Genomic DNA, 21994 nt, shown 5'->3' with positions numbered 1-21994 from the left:
GCGATTTAAAAAGGAGGCAGGATTTTCCTGAGTATTGAATAACCTCCTGTAACTTATTAAAATTTATCATTTTGTTAGAGGCTGCCTGCATGCCAGCTAAGAGGCATTGTATCATTAGGTCTCTTCTGCGATGCCTGGGTTGTTGAGGTTGGTAGTCCCACTCAGGATCTGTAGATGGGCCAGCTTGTTCGCCTACTGGGCTGGCCAGGTCAGTTAAGTGTAACTGGTCTGCATGCTGCCTGGCGGCTGCAAGAATGCGCTCTCTTTCCTCTGGGTGAAGAGTGGAAGTGGCCGGGCGCGGTGGCTCAAGCCTGTAATCCCAGCACTTTGGGAGGCCGAGGTGGGTGGATCACGAGGTCAGGAGATCGAGACCATCCTGGCTAACACGTGAAACCCCGTCTCTACTAAAAAAAATACAAAAATTAGCCAGGAGCGGTGGCGGGCGCCTGTAGTCCCAGCTACTCGGGAGGCTGAGGCAGGAGAATGGCGTGAACCCGGGAGGTGGAGCTTGCAGTGAGCTGAGATCCGGCCACTGCACTCCAGCCTGGGGGACAGAGCGAGACTCCGTCTCAAAAAAAAAAAAAAAAAAAAAAGAGCGGAAGTAAGAATGACATGTAAGTCATGCCAGGTAAGGTCATATGCCTGGCCTAGGTATCGAAACTCTTTGGAATATTGGGTGGGATTGGCTGAGAAGTCGCCGAGTCGTTCTACAATTTTGGAAAGGTCAGCCAGGGAAAAGGGGACGTGGACTCTAACCATGCCCTCAGCTCCAGCAACTTCTCGGAGGGGGGCCAACAAACTAACAGGGGAGGTTGAAACAGACTCACCAGTCGGGTAGGTTGAGACCGGCTGAATGGTAGAGGGGGTTGGGGCAGGCTGACTGGTAGAGGGCTGACTAGTGGGGGCTGCTACTGTGGTCTTGGAGCGAGTGTGGGCGGAAATGGGAGAGGTAAGAGGAGTGGCTGAGCGAGGGGCGGTGGGAGGAGCATAGGGACGGGGGTTGGAAGGTCGGGAGGGAGGTGCCCCACCGTAGGCCTCGTCTGAGATGGAAGTAGAATCTTCCTCTGCTTGTGGTGTGGGGGCCGAGGGCTGGGTTTTAGCTAACAAGACCTGGGCCATTGAACACTGGGCGCACAGGTCTGGGCGAGAGCGCAAGTCCGAAAAGCCTTGGACATAGATAATCTCTGACCACTTTCCAAGCCTTTGGCAGAAATTAGAGAGATCTAATAGAATGTTATAGTCAAGTGTGCCGTCTGGTGGCCATTGAGACTGGTTGTCTAATTTATACTGCGGCCATGCCACAGTGGAGAGGAAAATTAGCCGCTTTCGTTTTAAATCTTGAGCTAAATGTAAGGCTTCCAAGTTTTGGAGGAGACACCCTAAGGGGGTGTTCCTAGGGATTTTGGATTGTGAGGTTCCCATTGTTTAACCACCAGAAATGGAAACCGACCTCACGCAGTGGCAAAGCGTCCTTTGCCGCTGCTAGAGACCGGGGGCTCCTGGAGCCACTAACGGAGAATTGAGGAACTTCAAGACGGACGTCTCCGGGTTGAAGACCTCACTGCGCCACAGGGTGGCTACATCCTTGGGCGTACGTACGACTCTAGGCCAAGGACATGGAAACGGACGGAGATGGTTAACAAAGGGAGTACTCACCGAAGAAGAAATTCTCAGAGAGGCACGAGTGGAAAGCTGGAACACTTGTTCGGTGTTGGTGGCTGGTTGGGTTGGGAGCCGGTTCGCTGGGGAGGAGGTTCCTCAGACCCCTAGGGGGTGTTGAGGAAGGGTCTCCTCCCGGGTCGGGTTTTGGCACCAACTGTTTTGTTTAATTTAATTTAGGAGAGCTAAATAATTAAACGTGAGGCCAAAGTACAAAAGTGGCAGTCTTTTATTGCAAATATGTGCACACTCTTGGGTGAGGTTCTCTGGTCCTCAGGTGTGGGGGGCCAGGGAAGTCGCGCCAGCGCTCTCGAGTGAGGTTCCCCGGTCCACGAATGCGGGGGCTGAGGAAGTCACGCCGGCGCTTGCCGGCGGCGGACTTTTATGCCTGGGAGCTGGAAGGGGAGGAGTTTGGGGCGTGTGTGTAGGAGTGGCTTCTTGAATTTCGGTGTCCCCGGCTTGACGTCACTCTGCACATGCTCAGTTGATTTGGTTCTTCCCGGGCGCGGGAAAATCTGTGATGAAGAACCCGGAAACAACAGGGACTGCTCCATCTTGTTCACCTTCCTCCATCTTGTCCCTTCTCCCTCACCCAAACACCAGCTACTTGGGAGGCTGAGGCAGGAGAATGGCGTGAACCCGGGAGGCGGAGCTTGCAGTGAACAGACATCATGCCACTGTACTGCAGCCTGGGCAGCAGAGCAAGACTCTGTCTTTAAAAAAAAAAAAAACTCAAAACAAATATACCTCATTCACCAGTCTTTTGATGTAGGATCAAAGCCCCTTCTTTGAACATAGGCCCACCGATAGCAGTTCTAGGACACATCTTTTATATATATCACACCCATCCTCCAATATTTTCAATTTTGGTTTAAGTGGAAAAGTGGAGCAAGAATGTAAAAAAGCTTACAAAGCAATCTAAGCGTATGATCCTCCTGCATATGTATTTTTGCCTCACTCATGCCTAATTGGAAAGAAAAATTTTAAATGACCATTACTGACTCTTTCCAAAGCATTCAACTCACTTTACCATTTATGTAATAGTTAATTAAATTATAATTATAATAAAGAGCATTATGAGTCATAAACAGATCTAGGGGCTTTAAAAATTCCATTCTTGATAAGTATTTATATATGTTTGTATTATTTATTTCCATATATTGATATATAACCGTTTTGTTTCTAAAAGCAGGAGGAGGAGGAAGTACCTATTATGGGTACTGATTATCTGAATTAGCTTACTTTACCACCCGATCATACTTTCTAGAGGTATTTTTGATATAATGTAGAAACCAAGAAGTTCCATTCAACTGAGTAACTTTTTGTAGAGACAGGGTTTCACCATGTTGCCCAGGCTGGTCTCAAACTCCTAGGCTCAAGAGATCCACCCACCTCCCAAAGTGCTGGGATTATAGGCAAGAGCCACCATACCTGGCCCATAGAAATTATCTATGCTCCTTGCTAAGACACAGATTATTTCCCACCAAAGAATTCTGATTCAGCAGCTTTGTCCAGGAGACACTCGAGAATTTGCATTTCTAATAAACTCCCAGGAGATGCTAATGCTGCTGGTCAGAGGACCACATTACAGTAGCTATGTACATTACTTAATCCTGGCCGGGTGCAGTGGCTCACGCCTGTAATCCCAGCACTTTGGGAGGCCAAGGCGGGTGGATCACGAGGTCAGAAGATCGAGACCAGCCTGACTAACACGTGAAACCCCATCTCTACTAAAAATACACAAAAAAATTAGCCGGGGGTGGTGGCACATACCTGTAGTCCCAGCTACTCGGGAGGCTGAGACAAGAGAATGGTGTGGACCCGGGAGGCGGAGCTTGCAGTGAGCCGAGATGGCACCACTGCACTCCAGCCTGGGTGACAGAGCGAGACTCCATCTCAAAAAAAAAAAAAAAAAAAAAAAAGGCAACTTCGTAGATTAGGTATTAAAAATCTGAGCAAAATTCCGATTGTTTCTTTTAGAACAAATTGAGGCTGATGCTTGCACAGGGGAAGCATGGAGTGGAGAAATGTGGAAGGCTTGGGAGTGATGAGAGTTTGGAACAGCCCTTGTGAGGATAGGAGAGGAAGGGGCTCAAGGAAGACAAGACAAAGCATTAGGCCTGGGGCCAATGGCTCGAGGAGAGTACCAGGCGCCCTGCATGGTGGATTGTTCCCACGGGTTGATGGAGCACAGGGGGTTCAAAGGAACCGGTGCATGCTGTGGCTGGAGTTTACAAAAGGCTGATTCACTAAAGGTCACAGAGGGACATTTACACAAACATCCTGGCCCCAAGTCCAGTGCTCTTTCTAATCTATAACAGGGTCCTTCCTTTTTTTAAAATTATTTTATTTATTATTTATTTTTTTGAGACAGGGTCTTGCTCAGTCGCCCAGGCTGGACTGCAGTTGTTTGAACACGGCTCACTTCAGTTTCAAACTCCCAAGCTCAAGCGATCCTCCTGCCACAGTCTCCCCAGTAGGTGGGACTACAGCCGTGTGCCACCACACCAGGTTTAAAAAAAAAATTTTTTTTTTTTAATTTTCAGTAGAGACAGGCTCACTGAAACTGCCTTTGCAAAAATTATAACCGAGAAGACTATGATGGTGAAAGAGATCTGACCTAACTGACTCCATCTTGCTTCTAACCTCCAAACTGTACCTGTTCTGGGTGTAGGCGGAGCTTGGAGAGGAGCTTATAGTTTAGTTTTGAAACAAAGACGATAACAACCCTTTCCCAGAAGAAACCCCCTTCCTGCCTGGGGACTACACTGCCTTGGTAGGACTAACAAATGAGCCACAAGATTACACATTATGGTTCAGGGGTCATGCAGCTGGAGGCTGCAAGATTCCAAACCTCCCCAAATTGCTTCTTGGGATGACATCACTGTTGTGAAACCTAAGATCAGTGCTTGAGATATTTTGCAGACCCTGGACTCGATGGATTCATCAGCTGGCACTACTCAGATTCATAAATTGGCTCATCTGGTTTTGTGGCCCCTGCCGAGGAACCGGCTCAGCACAAGAGAACAGTTTAGACTCCCTGTGATTTCACTTCCAACCTGACCAATTAACACTCTTACTGGCCCCCTACCCACCAAATTATCCCTAAAAACTCCAATCCCCGAATTCTTGGGGAGATTGATTTGAGTAATAATAAAACCCTGGTCTACTGTATAGCTGGCTCTGCGTGAATTAAACTCTTTCTCTGTTGCAGTTCCACAATCTCGATAAATTGGCTCAGTCAAGGCAGCAGGCAAGAAGAACCCATTGGGCAGTTACATTACTATGTTGCCCAGGTTGAACTCGAACTCTGGGCTCAAGCAGTCCTCCTGCCTCAGCCTCCCAACATGTTGGGATTACAGGCGTGAGCCACTGCACCCAGCCAAGTCTGTCCTTAATCTGGGTTCTTTTGGATCTCATTTTTTTTTTTTTTGAGACGGAGTCTCGCTCTGTCGCCCAGGCTGGAGTGCAGTGGCCAGATCTCAGCTCACTGCAAGCACCGCCTCCCGGGTTCACGCCATTCTCCTTCCTCAGCCTCCAGAGTAGCTGGGACTACAGGCGCCTGCCACCTCGCCCGGCTAGTTTTTTGTATTTTTAGTAGAGACGGGGTTTCACCGGGTTCGCCAGGATGGTCTCGATCTCCTGACCTTGTGATCTGCCCGTCTCGGCCTCCCAAAGTGCTGGGATTACAGGCGTGAGCCACCGCGCCCGGCCCTCATTTTCTTAAAGCTGCAAAAGCCGCTGGACCAAGCGATACTGCCAGCCCCTCTAGGCTGCTGTAACTAGTTACGGCTCCTGGATCTGTTTCCAGTTCGTTATGTTCCCCATCACTTTGGACAAGTCATCCCAACTCCCTGGCTTGCTTCTGTACTCACTTATGGTCCAGAAGCTCGAGTTCTACAGTGCTGATTCTGATGAGTGCCCATTTACATGGCACTCTGATCCCGGCAAAACATCTCCTACAGCCTGGGAGGTCTATTCAGGTGTGCATTCCTGTTAAACACTAACACCAGTCAAATCACTTAAATAACATAGGTAATAATCCAACAGCGTGGCCGGGTGCAGTGGCTCACACCTGTAATCCCAGCACTTTGGGAGGCCAAGGCAGGTGGATCATCTGAGGTCAGAAGTTCAAGACCAGCCTGGCCAACATGGTGAAACCCCGTCCCTACTATAAAATACAAAATTAGCCGGGCTTGGTGGCGCATGCCTGTAATCCCAGCTACTCGGAAGGCTAAGGCAGGAGAATTGCTTGAACCCAGGAGGCAGAGGTTGCAGTGAGCTGAGGCCACACAATTTCACTCCAGCCCAGGTGACAAGAGTGAAACTCTGTCTCAAAAAAAGAAACAAGCAAAAAAAAAAAAAAAAAAGAAAAAGAAAAAAAAAAAGAATCCAACAGCACATCCAAACAAGGCTGAAAGTTATAAAAGAAAACTACACTGTGTGGACAGTTTGTGTGTGTGTGTGTTTTAGAGATGAGGTCCCTCTGTCTCCCAGGCTGGAGTGCAACGGTGCCATCATAGCTCACTGCGGCCTCCAATTCCTGGCCTCAAGCGATCCTCCCGCCTTGGCTTCCCAAGTAGCTGAGAGTAGAGGCATGTGTCGCCATACCCTGTTTTTTTTTCGTTTTTGTTCTTTTTCAGATGGAGTCTCCCTCTGTCGTCCAGGCTGGAGTGCAGTGGTGTAATCTCAGCTCATTGCAACCTCCAACTCCCGGGTTCAAGTGATTCTCCTGCCTCAGCCTCCCGAGTAGCTGGGGTTACAGGCACACGCCACCACGCTGGGCTAATTTTTGTAATTTTAGTAGAGACGAGTTTTCGCCATGTTGGCCAGGCTGACCTCAAACTCCAGACCTCAGGTGATCCGCCCACCTCAGCCTCCCACAGTGCTGGGATTACAGGCGTGAGCCACCGCGCCTGGTCCACACCCTGTTTAAGGAAGAAAATAGTGTTGAAAATGAAAATCAATACACAAAGGCTGAACCAAAGCTGTTTGTTGAGTGGCTGTCTCAAATAGACCAAGACCCTTCTGACCCTTTGCCTTAGGGCATTAAAGAAAATTACTCTGGGCAAACAACAGCTTCCTTGAATGCTTTCACTTGTTTAACAAAATGCCAGAGAACCACAGATATAACCTACAAGATCCGAGCCGACAGTGTTACAGTTTTCATCAGTGCACTTGCAGAAATCGCATCATATGGATTTCCTTGGGAGAGGGGGATTGGGAAATGGCTTTTTTTTTTTTTTCGAGATGGAGTCCCACTTTTTTGCCCAGGCTGGAGTGCAATGGTGCAATCTTGGCTCACTGCAACCTCCACCTCTCGGGTTCAAGTGATTCTCCTGCCTCAGCCTCCCAAGCAGCAGGGATTACAGGTGCCCACGACTATGCCCGGCTAATTTTCGTATTTTTAGTAGAGAAGGGGTTTCACCATGTTGGTCAGGCTCGTCTCCAATCTCTGACCTCAGGTGATCCGCCCACATCTGCCTCCCAAAGTGCTGGGATCACAGGCGTGAGCTAGCCCGCCCGGCCTGGCTTAAAAACAAAAAAAAACCGCCCCCCCCCCCAAAAAAAAACTGGTAATAAGGGAATTTACTTTCCATCACTGCAATTCCAGTTTTTTTGTTTTTTGTGGGTTTTTTTTGTTTTGTTTTTTTTTTTTTTTGAGACAGAGTCTTGCTCTGTCTCCCAGGCTGGAGTGCAGTGGTGCGACCTCAGCTCACTGCAACCTCTGCTTCCCGGGTTCCAGCAGTTCCCCTGCCTCAGCTTCCCGGGTAGCTGGGATTACAGGCGCCCACCACCACGCCCGGCTAATTTTTATATTTTTAGTAGAGACGCAGGTTCACCATGCTGGCCAGGCTGGTCCCGAACTCCTGACCTCAAGTGATCGGCCCGCCTCGGCCTCCCAAAGTGCTGGGATTACAGGCGTGAGCCACCGCGCCCGGCTAATTCCTGTATTTTCATACTCAACTGTATTTTATATTAGGGCCTTGAATCCCGAGTATAATTTTGTACTCAAATATAATTTATAAATAACGCCTTAGCCTCCCAACAAGGTCAAACTAGCTGGCAACTTAAGTCCTCCCAACCACTGACATTCCCAGCCCCCAGCCCTCATCCTCAGCCCAGGTCCGAGCTCAGAGATGATCCTGCGGAGCCCAGAGGCGGGCAAGTCCCCAGGCGCGCAGGCCCTGCCCTCCAGCTTTGCCAGGGTCGGCGGCAGCGCCACGCCAGCTCGCGGGCTGGGTTGGGCTGGGTTGGGTGGGCGCGCCGCGGCTCAGCGCCCACTTCCGCTTCCCGTGCGGGTGGCGGCGGCTCCAGGTCCAAGCCCGGGCGCGGCACTGTGCAGCCCGCTCCCCGGTCGCAGGGGCGCCCCTGAGCTTCCCGGGGCCGCCGCCAGGGCTGCCTGCGCGGAGGGCCGGCCGCGGCCGACGTGGGTGTTAACAGTGGCCGCCCCGGCCGGCGACCCGGAGCCGAGAGCAGGCGGCGGAGCCCGAGCGGGACGTGGCCACGCTGGCGCTGCAGAGAGCGCAGACCCGCCGGGCGCCTCCAGCTGTGGGGAGCGCGCGGGGCGGAGGGAGCGGGGCGCGGGGCGGGCCTCGGCGTCCGGGCGGCGTGACCTTCCCGGACCGCGGGGGAAGCGGCCGGCGCCGCCGCGCACTTGCGTCGGGACCCCTCACCGCCCCGGGGTGGCCCGCTGGGGTCGCCGGAGAATCTCGGGGTCGTCGGCCTCCTTCCCGCAGTGCCCACCTGGTGGGAACTTTGTCCTCCTTTGCCCTCAAGTCCTGTCATTTGGCCGCGGGGCTTCGCGGGGCGCCAGCGCTAGCAGCACGGAGCCGCTTCTGCGTGGAGACTTGCAGAGGCCGCCAGACAGCGGGCGGCTGGGCAGGGGCGGCAGGCGTTTGGGGCCGGGCAGAGAAAGCTGGAAGTCGTCTTGCTAACCTGTTCCTTGCGAGGCCCGGGAGGAGACGCACCTGGCCGGGTTCTTGGCGGCAAAACTGGTTTGCGGCTCTACGCTTTGCCTAAAGCCGGGGCTCTGGGGACTGGACGGCGAGCTGGTCGGCGGCTCCTACCGCTGCAGCTTTAGCCGGAAGCTGGGATCTTCCCGCAGCAGTTCGTGTTCCCTGATGGAAAATGAAGCCTCGTCTACTGACTCTCCCATCCAAAAAGTTAAATTTCCCCAAGGATCCAGAAGGATGGGTGGTCGGCGCTGTTGTTCCTCAGTCGCACCCTGGTGTAATTTGAGAGAGGGGTCACAGGCGCTGAAAAGATTATTTTTTTCTATTCCAAGTGCTACAGTAAGCTCATAAATCAATTTTAAATCATGCTGAACAGTCTTACTTCCTCCAAGCCCTGTGTCTTCTCCGAGCCAGCTACACATATGTGAATTAATTTTAGCCCGCTCCTTCTGAGTGAATCTGTTAGTACCCATCATGGTTTTCTATGTTAATAATTCTACTAGTGGCTATTTGTAGAACGAATGAATGAATGAATGTATTGAGACGGAGTTTCACTCTTGTTGTCCAGGCTGGAGTGCAATGGCATGATCTTGGCTCACCGCAACCTCCGCCTCCTGGGTTCAAACGATTCTCTTGCCTCAGCCTGCCGAGGAGGCTGGGATTACAGGCATGTGCCACCACGCCCGGCTAATTTTGTATTTTTAGTTGAGATGGGGTTTCTCCATGTTGGTCAGGCTGGTCTCGAACTCCCGACCTCAGGTGATCTGCCCGCCTTGGCCTCCCAAAGTCCTGGGATTACAGGTGTTAGCCACTGTGCCGGGCCTATTTGTAGAATTTAATGCTTTTAAGTTTGGTTCACCCACGGGGTTGAATTCACATGGACAGAGTGCAATGTGATGTGACTTCCCTACAAAGTTCAGAAGGAAGTGTCTGTGCCAAAAGAAGTAAGTGCATTGAGGTTTATCTGGGAGGCCACATTGGACTTGCCCCTGTCTGTCCAGTTGCCTCTGTTTTTTTCTTCCCCTAAAATGCTTGTTTGGGTGTTTTGTGTTGCTTTTGGCCAGGTTGAAATAGTCAGATTGAAGTGTTGGTTTGTAGGCACAGACCTGAAAGGACAGGACTTTGAAATGAATCCTCTGTCAGTGACTAGTTGTGTGGCCTTGGAGAAGACCTTGTCTTGTTCCAGGCCTTAGTTCGCCTTCTGGAAAAGGATGAGGACCCTGATAAACTTTCTTAGGAAGATACCAGATGACCACCACCTTTTCAGCCTAATAAATAGTCCTGCCTCTCCAAATCTAGCAACAGCATATAAATCAGTGTCTTGTACTTCTAACTTAGTTGCTTTATTAAGTACTGTGCCTTTGCTGCCACTGGTTTTAAATTTTTTGTACATAAAGGAAGATTATTGAAGTCTGCTCATGGGCAAAATGCTTCAAGAGGTTTAAAAAACTTCTCCGCGGCCAGTGTTTTCTGTTGACATTCAGGATGACATTGGTGTTGGGGAGGCACTTGGTGTTTGTCTCTGATCCAGGACAATGGGTCACATGGCTTCTTACTGTGATGAGGAATAAATTGTTCCTTATTCACAAACAAGTTACCGTAGGGGGTTGGTCAGGGTGGTGGGAGAAATTACAAAAATAAACTTATAGGAAATAGACACAAACCTTCTTGGCAGGCTGGGAGGTTTGCGTAGCTTCAGTGAAAGATTCAGCTTAAGGCAACTGAATTCTCTTAAAAGCTTAGGGCATAGATACATAGCAATGTAGAGGAGTTTATCTAAATGACTTGTTTACTCACGTGGTCCTAAGACCAACCTTTGGTCCTCTGTGGGTGCAGGACTGCTCTTAGCAATGTTAATTACCCTCTAGTGGTGTTTACTTGAGACCTTTGTCATTATATCTGTACTGAATAAATGCACAGGGTGCCAGCTTGTCAGGGCCCCTGGCTGCTACAGCTCTTTCTGTGAAGCTGCCTGGACCTCTAGTCTGCTCTTTCATGGGATACCTGTGCCTGAGTGCATTTCTTCGTCTGTTGCGTGGCCAGGGTCTGCAGGTCAGACCCAGTGGTCTTTGACTGATGTCAGCATTACTAGCTATGCCGTTTCCAGGGCCTGGCTACCCAGACTGTGGCCCTCAGTGTGCAAAATGTGCAGATCCCTTGATCCATTTCTTCTTACTTAGGGAAATTAGGTGTCTCAAGCAATTCTTTCATGAATCTTGCTTTTGGTGTTGCATACAAAAGCTCATAGCCGGCCGGGCGCGGTGGCTCAAGCCTGTAATCCCAGCACTTTGGGAGGCCGAGGCGGGCGGATCACGAGGTCAGGAGATCGAGACCATCCTGGCTGACACGGTGAAACCCCGTCTCTACTAAAAAATACAAAAAAAACTAGCCGGGCGAGGTGGCGGGCACCTGTAGTCCCAGCTACTGGGGAGGCTGAGGCAGGAGAATTGCGTGAACCCGGGAGGCGGAGCCTGCAGTGAGCTGAGATCCGGCCACTGCACTCCAGCCTGGGCGGCAGAGCGAGACTCCGTCTCAAAAAAAAAAAAAACAAACAAACAAAAAAAAGCTTATAGCCAAATCTAAGTTCATCTAGATTTTCTGCTGTGTTATCTTCTAGAATTTTTCTAGTTTGGCACTTTTATTTTTTTTCCAGAGACAGAGCCTCCCTCTGCCTAGGCTGGAGTGCAGTGGTACAGTCATGGCTCACCACAGTCTCAAACTCCTGGGCTCAAGTAATCCTCCTGCCTCAGCCTCCCAAGTAGAAGGGACGAGAGGCGCATGCCACCACACCCAGCTAGTTTTGCAGTTTTTACATTTCAATCTGTGATCGTTTTGATTTGTAAAAGGTGTAAGGTCACTGTGCACCTTCCTCCACACAACCACTTGCAAGCCATTCCCCCTCTACCTTGTGTAAAATCCGGTTTCTTTGACATTCCCTACCTGTTCTCATCACCGCCATTCACCAGCCACCAAGACCTCCCTCATTCCTGTGGTTCCTGCCTTCTTCTTCAGTGACTTCCAGCATCCTGAGCTATGGCCTGGCCTAATGCTCTGGCCAGTCACTACTAACATTTTTAGAAGTTCTGTTTGTAGTGATCTACATATGAGCACTGAAATTGAAAGAAAAAGTGAAGAATTTTTGCCTATATTTGGAAACTTTCCTTTCAATAGGTAATAAGCAGAAAGACAAAGCAAGAGAACTCTGCCTGGGTATTATGAAAAATAAATGCACTGAAGGAGAAGATCTTCCTATTTTAGATTAGTCATAAGGAAGAAGAAATCCAGGAAAACCTCTTCTGCCATGCTAGCTAGGGAGGAGTGGCATGACAGTTAAGGTGTCTCACGACACTTGCATCCAGACATGGCCAGGTAGACAGAGGGTGGCCCAATCAAAAGGGACACCAGCAGCCAGGTGCAGTGGCTCATGCCTGTAATCCCAGCACTTTGGGAGGCAGAGGCAGGTGGATCGCCTGAGCTTAGGAGTTCAAGACAAGCCCGGGCAACACGGCAGAAACCCCGTCTCTACAAAAATATATACAGAAATTGGCCAGGTGTGGTGGTATGTGCCTGTAATGCCAGCTACTAGGGAGTCTAAGGCATGACAATCACTTGAACCCAGGAAGCGGATGCTGCAGTGAGCCCAGACTGCACTACTGCACTCCAGCCTGGATGACAGAGCAAGATCGTCTCAGAAGAAAGGGATGCCAGCTCTAAGCAGCTGACTTGCTTATACCAGGTATCTACCAAATATCTGCCCTACAGGCTGGAACAGTATGAGAGGTCTCAGTTCTGGAAAGATATTGCTGGAGTTGGCATTGGAAGCAGAGAAGGCTAAGTGTCCTCCTGTGTCAATTCCCAGGATTGGATTCTGGCCAGCCACCCAGCTGGAGTGCACACCCTTGCATCTGGGCGTGGCCATGACACTCATTCTTAGCCAATGGGATGTGAGTAGACTTGATGATTGCAACTTCCAGGTCAGGTCCTCAAAAAGGGAAACTACTTACGGCATCCGCCCATTTTCCTTACCCATGGGCTCTGAGTCACCTCTACCCTGCAGCAGATGGCACACCCTGGCATGGCTGCAGGCCCCGAGACAAAAGGGTGTCCCTGGATGAAATGGAACAAAAACACCTACTCACCTTGAACCACCTGTCCACTTTCAGGCTGCTAAGTGAGACAGAAATATGCTTTATCTTGTTTGAGCTACTGCATATTTGGAGCATTTTTGTGACAGCAACTTAGCCAGTATTTTAGCCAGGCTAAATAAACAGTAAAGAAACAGCATTGTAACTGTCTTAAGAGAATGACACCCTAGTGGCACCAACACTACTTCTCCATTCCTCTCCAGGACTACAGGGAGATAAAGACCACACTGCAAACCCCATCAGGCCTGAGAATTAGACCTGAGGCTGGGTGAGGGAATAGGCAACTGAGCAATTGGTATCATTTCCCATCTTAAACAAATTAAAGAAAAAAAGTCATCTCTCACTCTCACTTTGTCACCTGCCCTTCAGCTGTCACTGGGTTCATTCCTAACCTTTACAAATTTGTCCAGGGTGGCTTATCTTCCTATCTCGTCCTGCAATCTACTCTCTCACTAGTATTATGCTTCCTTCTGTCTAGCACTATTCCAAAATTCTCATCCAAAGACCTTTTTTTTTTTTGTTTTGTTTTGTTTAGAGAGAGACTGGGTCTTGCTTTGTTGCCCAGGCTAGTCTTGAACCCCTGGCTTTGAGTGATCTTCCTGCCTCAGCCTCTGAAAGTGTTGGGATTACAGGTGTGAGCCACCACACCTGCCCCAAAGACCACTTTTTAGTCCTTATCTTTCTATACCTCTCAATAGCTTTTTTTTTTTTTTTTTTTTTTACTTTTAGAAACAGGTCTTGCCCTGTCACCCATGCTAGAGTGCAGCAGCATGATCATAGCTCACTGCTGAGCTCAAGTGATCCTCCCACCTCAGCCTCTCAAAGCACTGTGATTACAGGTGCACCACCATACCCGGCTATTTTTTTTTTTTTTTTATAAAGAGGGGGTCTTGCTATGTTGTCCGGGCTGGTCTTGTACTGCTAGAAATGGAAGTAGAGCCCTGGTAATTCTCTCCTGCCCAGTCTTCTGGTACCCTTTTTGTGGGTGAGCTGGGGTTAAGGGGCACTGTTGGGCTGTGCCTCCAGGTGGACTGAAGAATGCATGTGACCACAGGGCATGCTTGTGAAGCACAGCAAGAACATCTACAAAGCAGTAGGACACTACAACGTGGCTATCTCCTCTGATATCTCCCACTTCCAGTTCCACTTCTTTTTTAGCAACCCCCTGCAGATCCTCAACATCCTCCTGCTGCTGGAGGGAGCTGTCATTGTCTATCAGCTGTACTCCCTAATGTCCTCTGAAAAGTGGCACCAGACCATCTCACTGGCCCTAAACCTCTTCAGCAACTACTATGCCTTCTTCTAGCTGCTGGACCCCCTGGTATTGGGCAAGGCTTACTCATACTCGCTAGCCCCCAGAGAGACCTGGACCACCGTTTCTACTGAGCCCCGGGGTGATCTTAGGGATAGCATCCAGGCATCAGCCGGGGACTCCCTGGCAAGGGGCTGTTGGGTAGGAGTGGGATGGGGGGAGAAAAAAGACAAAAAAAAAAATCCAACGGAGCTTTGTATTTTTGTTATGTACTGTTTCTTTGATAACTGATGTGATAATGAGGAAAAAAGTCATATTTTTATACCCCCCCCCAAAAAAAATGTGTTAAGACTTGTTTTGTGGCATAGCCTATGGTCTATGCTGAAGAATATTTCTTATGTGCTTGAGAAGGTCTTTTCTGCTATTGTTGAGTGTTCTGCTTATGTTTGTTAGATCCAGTTGGTTTATAGTGGTTGTTCAAGTCCTGTTTCTTTCTGGATCTTCTGTGTGGGTGTTCTATCCATAACTGAAAGTGGAGATTTGAAGTATCCTAATATTGTGTTGGTGTCTAATTCTATTGTCAATTATCTCAATGTTTGCTTCACATATATGGGAGCTCTGATGTTAGGTTCACATACAATTGTTATATTTTCTTGGTGAGTTGACCCTTTTATCAGTGTATGATACCCTTCGTCTCTTGTGAGCATTTCTCTCTTCAGTCTATTTTGTGTAAGTATTGCTGTCTCTGCTCTTTTTTGGTTACGATTTGCATTGGAATATCTTTTTCCATTCTTTCACTTTCAACCTACATAAGTCTTTAGGTCAAAAGTGAGTCTCTTGTAGACAACATAATTGGATCTTGATTTTTTAAAAACCCATTCAGCCAATCCTGTGTCTTTGGATTGAAGTCTTTAATCCATTTTCATTGAAAGTAATTATCATAGGGAAGGCCTTACTATTGCCATCTTGTTAACTGTTTACTGTGGGTCTTATAGGTATTTTGTCCCTTTTCCTCCCTTGCTGCCTTCCTTTGTGTTTCATGAATTGGTTTCTTTTTGTGTTGACATGCTTTGATTCACTCTTTATTTCCTTTTGTGTATCTTCTTTTTTTTTTTTTTTTTGAGACGGAGTCTCGCTCTGTCGCCCAGGCTGGAGTGCAGTGGCCAGATCTCAGCTCACTACAAGCTCCGCCTCCCGGGTTTACGCCATTCTCCTGCCTCAGCCTCCCGAGTAGCTGGGACTACAGGCGCCCGCCACCTCGCCTGGCTGGTTTTTTGTACTTTTTTTTTTTTTTTTTTTTTTTTTTTTTTTTTTGAGACGGAGTCTCGCTCTGTAGCCCAGGCTGGAGTGCAGTGGCCGGATCTCAGCTCACTGCAAGCTCCGCCTCCCGGGTTCACGCCATTCTCCGGCCTCAGCCTCCCGAGTAGCTGGGACTACAGGCGCTGCCACCTCGCCCGGCTATTTTTTGTATTTCTTAGTAGAGACGGGGTTTCACCGTGTTAGCCAGGATGGTCTCGATCTCCTGACCTCGTGATCCGCCCGTCTCGGCCTCCCAAAGTGCTGGGATTACAGGCTTGAGCCACCGCGCCCGGCCGGTTTTTTGTACTTTTTAGTAGAGACGGGGTTTCACCGTGTTAGCCAGGATGGTCTCGATCTCCTGACCTCGTGATCCGCCCGTCTCGGCCTCCCAAAGTGCTGGGATTACAGGCTTGAGCCACCGCGCCCGGCCTTTTTGTGTATCTTCTATAGGTAGTTCTGTTGTTGTTACCATGGAGATTATATAAAACATTAAAATTAGAAAAATCTATTTTAAACTGATAAGAATGTAATTTTGGCCAGGCATGGTGGTTCCTGCATGTAATCCCAGTACTTTGGGAGGCCCAGACGGGTGGATCACCTGAGTTCAGGAGTTCGAGACCAGCCTGACGAAACCCCGTCTCTACTAAGAATACAAAATTAACCAGGCGTGGTGGTGCATGTCTGTAATCCCAGCTACTTGGGAGGCTGAGGCAGGAGAATTGCTTGAACCCGGGAGGCAGAGGTTGCAGTGAGCCAAGATCACACCATTGCACTCCAGCCTGGGCAACAAGAGCTAAACTCCATCTCGAAAAAATGAAAAAGAATGTAACTTTAATCAGATATAAAAATTACTCCTTTTTATATCTCCTGCTGCCACTTTATTATTGATGTCACAAATTACGTCTTTTGAAATTGTGTATTAACGTAGATTTATAGTTATATTATGCTTTTATCTTTTAAATACTATATTAGAATTAAAATTGATTTACACATAAACATTACAATACTCTGTGGTTCTAAAATTGTCTATATGTTTACCTTTACCAGGAAGCTTTATATTTTCCTATGTTCTTACATTGCTTTCTAGAATGCTTTCATTTCAACTTGAAGGACACTTCAGTATTCTTTGTAGAGTGGGTCTACTGGTAATGAGCTCCCTCAGCTTTTGTTTATCTGGGAAAGACAATTTCTCCTTCATTTTTGAATGACAGTTTTGTTCAGGTATTTTTTTGGCTGGCAAAGGGTTTTTTTTCTTTCTTTTTAAAATTACTTTGAATAGATAATCTTGCTCCCTTCTGGCCATTAAGGTTCCTGCTGAGGTATCTGCTGATCATCTTATAGGAGCTCCATTGCATATGTTCAGTCACTTTTCTTTTGTTGCTTTCAGGATGCTCTTCGCAATTTTGACAATACGTGATTATAGCATGACTCTATGTAGGGCTCGCTGGGATTATTTTTGTTGGAGTTTGTTGAGCTGCTTGAATTTGTATGGCAATTTCTTTCCTCAAATTTGGGAAATTTGGGGTCTGATATGGTTTGGCTGTGTCCTCACCCAAATCTCATCTTGAATTGTAACTTCCACAATTCCCATGTGTTGTGGGAGGAACCTGGTGGAGGTGATTGAATTATAAGGGTGAGTCTTTCCTGTGCTGTTCTCGTGATAGTGAATGAGTCTCATGAGATCTGATGATTTAAAAAAAAAAAAAAAAAAAAAGATAGTTTTCCTGCACTAGCTCCCTTCTCTTGTCTGCTACAGTGTGAGATGTGCCTTTCACCTTTTGCCATGATTGTGAGATCTCCCCAGCCCCGTGGAATTGTGAGTCCAATAAACCTCTTTCTTTTGTAAACTGCCCAGCCTCAGGTATGTCTTTATCAGCAGCATGAAAACGGACAAATACAGGCTCATTATTTCTTCAGGCAGGATCTCAACCCTTTCTCTCTTCTATGTTTGGGATTTCCATAATCCATATGTTGTTTCATTTGATGGTGTCCCATAAGCTCCTTAAGTTCCCTTCATTTTTCTTCATTTATTTTCCCTCAGACTCAATAATTTCAAATGAACTGTTTTCAAAGTTACTGACTCTTCTCTTTGGTCAAGTATGAACCCTCCAGTGAATTCTTCCATTCAGTTATTATATTCTTCAGCTCCAGAATTTGCATTTGGTTCTTTTCTATAGTTTCTGTCTCTTTGTTGATATCCTCATTTTGTACATGCATTGTTTTCCTGATTTTGTTTTGTGGGGTATGGTCTCTTTTAGCTCATTGAGCATCTTTAAGATGATTATTTTGGATTATTTGTCAGGTAATTAACAGATCTCCGTATCTTTAGGGTTGGTTTCTAGAGATTTATTTTGTTTCTTTGAGCCATGTTTCTCTGCTTTGTATGCCTTGCAATCTTTTTGTAAGCTTTGGGCATTTCAGTCTGGCTTTATACAGGGTAAGACCTTCACCAGTCAACCAGCTAGAGATTCTAGGGCTTTTTCCAACATTTTTTTGGCAATAGGTCTTCTCTGGGCTGTGTATATAATTCCTCAATTAAAGGTTTACTTGCCTCTTTTCTGCAGCCCATAATCTCTTGCTCCCCTTGGTGTCTGTCTGTGGTACTATAGTCTTATTGTTGCCGTAAGAAGCTGTGGCGCTCACCTTTGATCTCAGTGATCCCAGCCTGGCATTTAACCCGCTGTTCCCATCAGCACTGCAAGTCAGGAGAGAGAGAAATCTGCTCCTTAGGCAGACTGTCAAAAGGCCTGCGCATTGGACTCATGGTTGGTTCCTTTCTCCTTTTCTCTCTTGAGGGAGAAGAGGATTGGAAATTTTCTCCCAATTATACCACAATGTGCTAGGGATAGGGAATAGCTAGGGTGACAAATAATCTCTCCTTGACCTCACTTTAGTCAGATTCCTCTGAACCCTCTACTTAACCAGGACTTGACCTTTGAGCTCCTGTATTCATCTTTGCATCACAAAACTGTTTCTTGCAGTCTTAGCAAGAATCCTCCACTCTTGACATCTAATCAAATTCATCATCCTCCACCATCCTCCAGATGACATTCGATCACCCTGGCCTGCCTTCAGCAAGAATCCTGTCACATCAGTTTTACCAGAATGTCACCCTTCCCTTGACGTTGCCTCTTAGTAATTTTCCATCCAATGCCCGCCTCCACCCCACCCCACCACCGCCCTGCACTCTGCTCTTTGACTGTAAATCCTCGCTTGTCTTGCTGTAACTATGACAATTGTCCTTGCTTATCTTTACCAATGGCAAGTAAAATGCCACACAGTTTCCTACCTGTTGCATCTCTTGGCTTTGTGCACCTTTGGGTGCTGCAAACTCTCGACTGGTTTTTGGAGTTCTCAGAAAGGCAGTTTTGTCCATATGATGTTGTTAAGCTGATGTTTCTGTGGGAGGATGAGGGTCTGGGGTTTCCTATTCTCCATCTTGCTTATATTGCTTAGCAAACTGTTACTTCGTACGTACCTCAAAACTGGACTTTTTTGTTTTCTTTTTTGGAGATGGAGTCTCACTCTGTTGCCCAGGCTGGAGTGGAGTGGTGCGATCTCAGTTCAAGCTATTCTCCCGCCTTTGCCTCCCCAGTAGCTGGGATTACAGGTGTGCACCACCATGCCTGGGTAATTTTTGTATTTTTAGTAGAAACGGGGTTTCACCATGTTAACCAGGCTGATCTCAAACTCCTGACCTCAGGTGATCCACCTACCTGGGACCTCCCAAAGTGCTGGGATTACAGGCGTGAGCCATCACACCTGGCCCATAACTGGACTTTTTTGATCTTCCTCTCCAAAACCTGCTTTACCACCGTGTTCCTTAAACAACAAAAAGATAACACCTGCTGCCATACAGTACTTAAACTAGAAACTTAGGAATCATCCTTACCTCTGCTCTCTCCTGCCATGTCAAATTATTAACCAAGTATTCTTGATTTTGCTTCATAAATAGCTCCCGGACTGAGCTGGTCTCGGCATTTCCTGAGGCCTCCCCAGCCAAGCCGAACTGTGAGTGAATTAAACCTGTTTCCTTTTTTTTTTTTTTTTTTTTGAGACAGAGTGTCGCTCTGTAGCCCAGGCTGGAGTGCAGTGGCCGGATCTCAGCTCACTGCAAGCTCCGCCTCCCGGGTTCACGCCATTCTCCGGCCTCAGCCTCCCGAGTAGCTGGGACTACAGGCGCTGCCACCTCGCCCGGCTATTTTTTGTATTTCTTAGTAGAGACGGGGTTTCACCGTGTTAGCCAGGATGGTCTCGATCTCCTGACCTCGTGATCCGCCCATCTCGGCCTCCCAAAGTGCTGGGATTACAGGCTTGAGCCACCGCGCCCGGCCAAACCTGTTTCCTTTATAAGTTACCCAGTCTCTGGCAGTTCTTTATAGCAGTATGAAGAAGGACTAATACAGGATCTTACTCTGTGTCATCGAGGCTGGAGTGCAGTGGTGCTCAGGCAAGCCACAATCCTCCTGCCTCAGCCTCCAAATAGCTGGGACTACAGGTGCGTGCCACCACGCCCAGCTAGTTTTTTTGTTTTGTTTTTTTTATCTTTGTAGAGATGGGGTCTCACTATATTGCCCAGGCTGGTCTTGAACCCCTGGCCTCAAGGTCTCAGGTGATCCTCCACCTCAGCCTCCCAAATCACTCACTGGGATTGGGATTACAGGTATGAGTCACTGTGCCTGACAGACAGATATATATATATATATATATTTTTTTTTTTTTTTTGAGACAAGGTCACACTCTGTCCCCCAGGTTGGAGTGCAGTGCAGTGGTGCAATCTCAGGTCACTGCAACCTCTGCCTCCCAGACTCAATGGATCCTCCTACCTCAACCTCACGAGTAGCTGGGGCCACTGGCATGCACCACCACAAAAAATTGGCATGCCCAATTTTTTGTATTTTTGGTAGAGACAGTTTTGCCACATTGCTCAGCCTGGTCACGTACTCCTGAGCACAGATGATCCTCCCACCTCAGCCTCCCAAAGTTCTGGGATTACAGGTATGAGCCACCAGGCCTGGCCTTATGTATTTTTTAATTGAAAATTTTATCATGAATATATGTACTTAAATTTTATTTAAAAACACATAAAAGCAGAGAATAGTATAATAAACCCATTAAGATTTAAAATATTTTAAATGTTGCCATGTTTTTCATCTCAAATTGTTATAAATCTAGAACAATCTTCTCCTCCCTCTTTTACCTTTAATTGGAAGAAACAGTCAGTTGTCCAATAGGATATCCCACATTCTGGATTTGTCTGATTTGTTTCCTTTTCTTCTTTCCCTTTTCTTCTTTCCTGTAACTGGAAATTACACTTAAAGGCCTGAGCATATTAAGGATCAACATTTCTGTCAACAGAAAGCATACAGTCTGGTTGTTCCACTTTTAGTAATGCTAACATTGATCAGTGGACTTTCAAATGTGAAGCTAGATTTCCCCTACAACCAACAAGTAATCTGTGGATCAATAGTGCCTTGTGAATATCCAGTTCCTCATCACCCTTTCCTATAATGCTTTGTTCCCTAGATCTTGTGCACACATTATTGTGATTTTTCTAATTCCAACTTTTCTTCTATATTTATCTGGAATTCTGTAAAAATGAGCTGTCTCCCATCAACTAATTATATGGGTAATATTTTTACAGTTTTAAAATACCTAATTGTTAGTATTGGTGTGTGTCTTCCTGGGACTCCTTCCTGTGGGTCCTAGGAAGGCATACTCCGCTCTGCTGATCTTTGTATTTGTTACTAATGCCTTCTGTAGTGATGGTACATAGGATGCATTTAATAAGCTCAACAGTATATCATCAAGTACTATCCTATTAAAGCTGAGTGAAACAAAATATATCATTGAGTCAACTCGAAGATCTGGTGATTCTCTGCGAAAGGATTTGCCGGACTATAGATTATGCTTCAGTTAAAGCTCAGAGACTTGACAATGAGGCTTATCTTACAAATTAAGTCCAGTGTTCAAAGAAACAAAAACAGAGAGTTTGATGCCATAAAGATTTCAGTTGCATATCCGAAATTCAAAGTGAGAAAAACACATTATCCTTAAGTGTATCTTCCTAGCAGTTTTTCGCTAACTTTGGGTGGCGTAATTTTTGTCAACTCTTCGCAACGTGAACAAATACTTTTCATCACGTCCTTCTCCGATATTTTCAACGAAAACGCAAAGGGCGCTAGAACTTGAAAAACGGATGCTTTTTGGGCCGCTACGTTTCCTTGTCTTTAAACAACACTTATTAAAATACACGAACACTGTGAGTTATGTTTGATTGGATCATCCACACGTGCTAAACCTACCAAAATCCTATATGACTTCTGGGAGGCCGGTCCGCTCGGCTGGGGTTTCCGCAGCAGCGGGGTTCCCGTTCCTAGAAAGTCCGCGGCTCCGGCCCTCCCGGCGCCCGCACCTGAGGCTTCCTCGCCGGGGGATCAGGCACTGTCAGCTCCTCCGGGCCGCCCTCCGCCCTGGGAGCCCTCCGCCCGCACGACCCTCCTCCTCCCCAGCGTCGCCCGCCTCGCCCGCTCCCCTCCCATCCTCGACCTTTTCCGCCACAGCTACCCGCCGTCTCGACGCTCTTCCGCCCGGGGCGCCCTCCCTGCCCCGCCCACCTGCTTCCCGCGGGCTCCGCGTAGCTGCGCCGCGCCCGCCTTTCCACGACTGGCTTCTGTTCCTGT

At 47.7% G+C, this 21994-nt stretch overlaps 1 protein-coding gene across 2 annotated transcripts; it reads right to left on the bottom strand.

Annotated features, from left to right (window-relative positions):
- Positions 1-249: 249 nt before the first annotated feature.
- On the bottom strand, positions 250-21908 carry LOC144336132 (uncharacterized). Of its 2 annotated transcripts, none has more exons than XM_077973763.1 (3): positions 21617-21908; positions 20512-20613; positions 250-2174 (listed from the first exon to the last, which is right to left on the bottom strand). In XM_077973763.1, exon 3 carries the CDS (start codon positions 1420-1422, stop codon positions 358-360), a length of 1065 nt encoding a protein of 354 aa, XP_077829889.1. In that variant the 5' UTR covers positions 1423-2174; positions 20512-20613; positions 21617-21908; the 3' UTR covers positions 250-357. The 2 variants fall into 2 exon arrangements, with proteins under 2 accessions (XP_077829889.1, XP_077829888.1); XM_077973762.1 differs by having other exon boundaries at positions 21861-21908.
- Between the last annotated feature and the right edge of the window lie 86 nt (positions 21909-21994).

Source organism: Macaca mulatta, chromosome 17, assembly GCF_049350105.2.
Source record: "Macaca mulatta isolate MMU2019108-1 chromosome 17, T2T-MMU8v2.0, whole genome shotgun sequence".
NCBI classification, from domain to species: domain Eukaryota; kingdom Metazoa; phylum Chordata; class Mammalia; order Primates; family Cercopithecidae; genus Macaca; species Macaca mulatta.
This window is presented reverse-complemented; position numbering and strand designations above follow the sequence as displayed.